Here is a 5,653-nt window from a genome sequence, read left to right as displayed (position 1 = left end):
CCACCCAGCACCCAGCGCCCAGCACTCAGTGCCCAGCACCGGGAACGGTCCCAGCCCGTCTCGTGAATGGCCGCGGTGCCCGGGGCTCCCGCAGCCACGCCGTGAGCAGGAGGCCTGAAGCGCACGGCACAGACCGCTGCGGGAAGGGAAAGCCTGGGCCCCTAATGACACCTGTGCCCTTCCAGACTTCTCATTCCGTGAGAGAAAAAGAAACAAACCCTTCTCTCAGTTAAGCGGTCGCCATCAGAGCTCAACCCTTAACTAACACAGCTTCCTACATCTTCCTATGTGAAGCAAGAGTTACCTGTAGGATCAGAAAAAGTAAATAAAAACTAAGAAAAATGCTACCGCGGCAGCGTGGGAGGTGGGACGCAAGAGCCCCCGGGCCAGGCCCGCCCCGGGGCCGCACCTTGCATATGGCCTGCAGCTCCTCGCTGTCCTCGTCGTAGGCGGCCAGGAGGAAGCCCCCGTAGCGGCCGGCCCGCTTGCCCCGGCCCAGGTAGGCGCCAATCACCACGAGGTCCAGTGTGTCCCCCACGCCGTCCAGGTAGTCCTTCTTCAGCTGGGAGGAGGGAGGGCAGGGCATGAGGGGGGGCGGGGTGGGTCTGGGCAGAACGTCCACACAGGACGGCTGAGGACGGCCACCGTGGGGGACGGGACACTGAACGGGCCTCCAGGCCTGCAGAGAGGCGACCACGATGGGGAGAGCGGGCGACCACGGGGAACCCCTGTCCCCCTTCCCTCGCCGTGCAGGCACGGCCACCCGCTTCTTCGCGGAGGACTTCCATCACTCCTTCCTGAAACACTGAGGAAGTGCCACCACGCGCCAGGCAGGAGCCCGGACCCGAGGACGCATGGTGACTGTTTGCTAAGACGAGGAAGGTCTGTGGCCTCAGCCGCTCAGTCTGGGAGGGGAGACGGACTGTCTCACACACGCACGCGCGTATGCACATGGAGACACGCACGCAGACAGCACACACATGCACATACATGCACACACACAAGACACACAGACAGCACATGCACACAGGAATCCAGCCAGCAAGCCCGCCAGCTCCACTCCCAATCATCTCCTGCTCTGGCCCCCACCCCGCATGCTCCCACCTCTGTAGCACCCTACCCCCTTCGCCACCCACAGAGCAGGCGGGGGACCTGTGCGAAATGACCAGACCCTGTGACTGTCTGCTTAAAACCCCTGACGGTGCCCCAAACTCCCAGAGGAAGACGCAGGCTTACTTCACTGTGGCTGCTGCACGCTGTGACCCGGCCCGGCCGGCCACCCTGACCTCTCCACCCCCAACACACGCGAGCCTGCCCCCTTCCTCAGGGCCTTTGCTCATGCCGCGCACCCCACCGAGATGCTCGGCTCCGGTCTCCACATGGCCAGCCCCTTGCTGCCACCCGTGTCTCCACCCAAACATGGCCTCTGGTGAGGCTTCGCGAAGCACCCAGAGCACCGCAGGACCCGTGCGGGCCCGAGCCGGTGTCTCCTTCACGGTGCTCACGACCACGCGGATCTACCCCCGCCTACCCGTGTGCTGGCCGCCCTCCCCGCCCGGCTGGCCCTCTAGCCAGGCGGACTCGCCCAGGGGAGAAAGCGGGGACGGCTGCGAGGCGGCGGGTGGCGAGAAAGGCTCCTGCACTCATCTGGGGTGAAGTGCGGGGCCTGCAGCCCACCACCCCGCGGGGAAGACTTCTGGACCGAGGGCTCCGTGGGACGGCCGGTGGGGACAGTCACCTTGAGCCAGTTGTGCGACCTCTTGGCGATCTCGTAGGTGGCGTCGACGTCCAGGGTCTTCACCATCAGCCCCTCGCAGGAGTCTGAAAGAGACAGAAGCGAGGCCCCGGTTTGCCGTGGCGCACGGAGGGTGGGGGCCGGGGCGGCCGCAGGCAGGGGCCTGGGCGGGGAGCGGGGCGGTGGCCTCACCTCTCACCGACTGCTCCAGGAACTCGGCGATCTGGTCCGTGTCCTTGGTGTCCAGGGAGGTGGCGAAGACAAACTCGCCCTCCGTCTCCATGAAGTTCTCCCGGAGCAGCTGCCGGCGTCGGGAGAGGGGCCCACGCACCAGGGACTGCGGGGACGGGGCGAGAAGGGACGGACGTCATTGTGGAAAGAGAATAAGCCCCTGGACAGGACGCAACACGGTCACAGAGACAACGCCACAGCGGAAGGCCCCGAGGGAAAACCACGCGACGGGACTGAGAATTCCAAGAACGGTGCGGGTCAGCGGCCAGGGCGGGACGCCGTTCTGACCCTGGTGACCTCAGGGGCCTTAGACAGGGAGCCACGGTCCCGCTGGAGCCCGAACAGACTCTCGTGACTCTGATGCCGGTCCCTGTGCCAACACCAGCTGGACAAAGACAGAGAGGCCGACGACCGCCACGTTCTAACGCAGACGTGCCCCTGAGGATGTTTTCTATGTGCATCCGGGGCCTGTTCCATCTCTGCAAAGTGCCTCAACAGCCCTGACCTCATTCCTGCCCTTTGAGTCTCGATCCATTGCCAGACTCTATCCTAAGGGAAGATTCTGAAATAAAGGTAATAATCCCAGTAACGACAGAAGCAGCAGCTAAAGGTCCTGGCCGCCCACTCCGTGCATTTCAACAAGCGATCAGTGAAGGAATCTAATAAAGCATTTCAGCCGGTCTTTTCCTGAACCAAGTCTTCGGAGTGCCATACGGCACATCTCATTCAGATCTGCCACATTTCAGGGCTCACCCGCTATGGGGGGCTGGTGGCTGCCACACTGGGTGGCACAGCTCAGGTGACCTTTCGGACACGCTCTTAGGTAGGCGTTGTCTCTTTCTACAGAGAGATCCGCGGTTCGGAGTTGTCGTTTGCCTGAGGTCACCGGCTGGGAAGTGTGTGGTTGGGCTACGAAGCCCAGCCTAACTCTGGGGTGTCTGCACACTGCAACCACAATGGTTGTTCCCTCATCTTTCTGTATGAAATATCACTGGAAGGATTTTATAACAGAAACAGACCGTCGATGGACAAGGCCTAAACGTCCCCCTGGAGGGCTAGCAGCAGGGGCAACTCACAGCTGCCCCTGAGAAGGAACCAGCCTCAGAACGGCCTGCGGCAGGGCGGGGGAGGGGCCAGCGACACCGAGCAGCGGGATCCGGTCAGTAAATGGGACACTGACCGGCCCGCTTCCCGCCTGACGCGTGCCCACGCGCAAACCCCGGCTGGACCACAGATTTCAAAGCAAAACGCAAAACTAGACAGACATTAGAAGCAAAGCTAAGTGAAAGCTTTAGAATCCTAAGAAAAGGATGACCTTTTTTCCTTTTTGTTTTTAAATCCTGGGGATGAGGATGCATTAAAGGGAAAAATGATAAATTTGACTATGTAAAAAATAACAGTTAAAAAATAAGTTCTATACAGCCAAAAGACCAAAAAAACCAAAAACAAACACCAAATAAAGGCTATTTGAAATGCTCGTGACTCGAAGGACACAGCAGAGTAGGGACCATCAAAACGTGAAGAAAACACAGAGCATTTGGTATCTGGTATCCCCTCCTCCCAGAGATCCTGGGAAACAAAATCAGAATTGCGATGAACTTCATAGAGCTACTTTATGAGGGTGAACGCTGTTTTTCACTGGCCTCGCAAGGTGACGGTTCAGGCGCTGGATGCATTTCAGCACTAGGACCATGACTGGCTTCACTGGTCCTGGCAAAGGACCACAGAATCCGCCTCCTCAGAAACTTTTTCAGACAAAAGGACACCAAGAACCCACCAGACAAGTCACAAGTGGGCGAGTCACAGAACAGATGCACGTGGCCCACGAATCTGAAAAGATGCTCCACTTCACTAGCAAGTGCGAGGGGCCAGCTGTCACTCTTCAGCTACTAGATCGTCAAAGATCATCTGGGATGAAGACGGTGGTGGCAGTTAATCTCGAATGCTTCCACGTGCCCTGGAAGCACAGCCACCGTGCCCCGCGCCCGGGACCACTTGACCTGCCTGTTACAGACGGAGCAGGTGCTACCGTCAGGTCTTTATCACGGGTAAGGAACTGAGCCACGCAGAGAGCCTGAGTCACTCGTCGGGGGCCACGTGGCTACGAGTGGGGAGCAGGGTGCGAAAGCCAGAGGCCTGGCGCGGATTCTTAGCCCGCGCCCACCCTGGGGCGGCGGTTCTCAAACTCTTCAGTCTCGGGACCCTTCGCACTCTTGAAATCGACTGAGGACTCACTGCAAAGAGCGTCTGAGCACGAGGGTTACATCTCTTGGTATTTACCATGTTAGTGACATAGTATTAATAGTATCACATTCACACACAATTTGTTTTTGTTCTTTTGGTCTTTTGTCTGTATAGAACTAATTTTTTAACTGTTATTTTTTATGTAGTCAAATTTATCATTGTTCCCTTTAATGCATCCTCATTCCCACGTAAAAACCTCAAATACATTAATTCACTAAATAAATCAAATCCAATATGTTAACCCAACCTTTCTTATGGAACGTCCACATTTTTAAAAAATTAGGGAGAGGCATTATTTTGCATTTTACAGGTTCCTTAACATCTAGCTTAACAGAGCCTAGACTCCTACATCTGCCTCTGCACCCGGATGGCTGCAGTACGCAAAGAAAATCCGCCTGACACAGATGTGGGCTTGGAAAGGGGCGGCCTCACAGCCCCCATGAAAGGGTCCTGGCCTCCCAGCTCGACGACAGGGCAGAGTCAGAAATGAAACTCAGGATGTCAGCTCCCAGGCTCACAAACCCCCAAAACCCCGCCCGACCCCTGTGGGCTATGCCCGGAAACAGAGCCGGAACTCACCTCTCCATTGAGGTAGATGAGGTCAAAGGCGTACAGACACACCTGCACCTGGATCTCCGCGGCGTCCACCTCCTGGGTTGGGGCAGAACGGAGGGCAGGGCTTGGGGGAGGGAGCGGGGCCTGGCTGGGTCCCCCTACTCTCCCCTTTGTCAGATACTTGCTCTCCTAGTCTAAGAGCTGACGGTGGTGACGGCACACAATTCTGGCCAGTGAGAGTTAACAAGGTTTGCTGGGGTGCAGGCTGGGGGGCTCCTGGCACAGACCTTTCGTGATAACACAGAGATGTAGGGAACTGGCTCCTCCCCTGTCCCACTCGGCACTCTGGGGCGGGAATGTAACAGCTGGAGCTGGCAGCCATGCTGCCAGGGCTGGGAAGGATGGACCCTGCCTGACGCTGTGCCCCTGGAGCCTAGGGGACGGGCCCTCTGGAGCCTGGGGCTGGGGGGCGAGGGAGGGTAGGATGGCAGGCGGGGAGGCCCAGGCGACCTTGCGTTTACGGGTGGTGAGCACTTGGAACGGCTGGATCTGCTTCTTCTCCCGGTCCCAGGCCACAGCTTCGGCGTCCAGGATGAAGGACGTAACGGATGGGAGTTTGATCTGAAAGGCGCAGGGGAGACCTGGGCTGGTGGAGTGGAGGATGTGGCCAGCACACAGGGAAGCCAGCCTCCCTTGTCCTGTGGCTCTCAGGTCCAGTGATGGCCCAATGCCAGAGACACGTAAGGGCAGACCCCATGCAGGGCCCCGCACCGAGCTGGCCTGCACCGCCTGGGCTTCTGCCCCGGGAATAGCGATGCGGGTGCCAGGTGCCCACCTTGGGGATGCGGCTGATGATGTCGGGGTACTTCCCGGTATTGTCTTCCTGAT

At 58.6% G+C, this 5,653-nt stretch overlaps 1 protein-coding gene across 1 annotated transcript in view; it reads right to left on the bottom strand.

Moving 5' to 3' along the window:
- Positions 1-5,653, bottom strand: part of LIG1 (DNA ligase 1) — a 23,891-nt gene that overhangs the window by 2,661 nt on the left and 15,577 nt on the right. Inside the window, 6 exon segments of the mRNA XM_025048849.1 lie at positions 410-562; positions 1,739-1,821; positions 1,928-2,072; positions 4,790-4,861; positions 5,276-5,386; positions 5,601-5,653. The exon segment at positions 5,601-5,653 is cut by the window's right edge and continues 15 nt beyond it. Of these exon segments, the coding sequence (XP_024904617.1) occupies positions 410-562; positions 1,739-1,821; positions 1,928-2,072; positions 4,790-4,861; positions 5,276-5,386; positions 5,601-5,653 (617 nt within the window).

This window comes from Pteropus alecto, unplaced genomic scaffold (genome assembly GCF_000325575.1).
Source record: "Pteropus alecto unplaced genomic scaffold, ASM32557v1 scaffold41, whole genome shotgun sequence".
NCBI lineage: Eukaryota > Metazoa > Chordata > Mammalia > Chiroptera > Pteropodidae > Pteropus > Pteropus alecto.
This window is presented reverse-complemented; position numbering and strand designations above follow the sequence as displayed.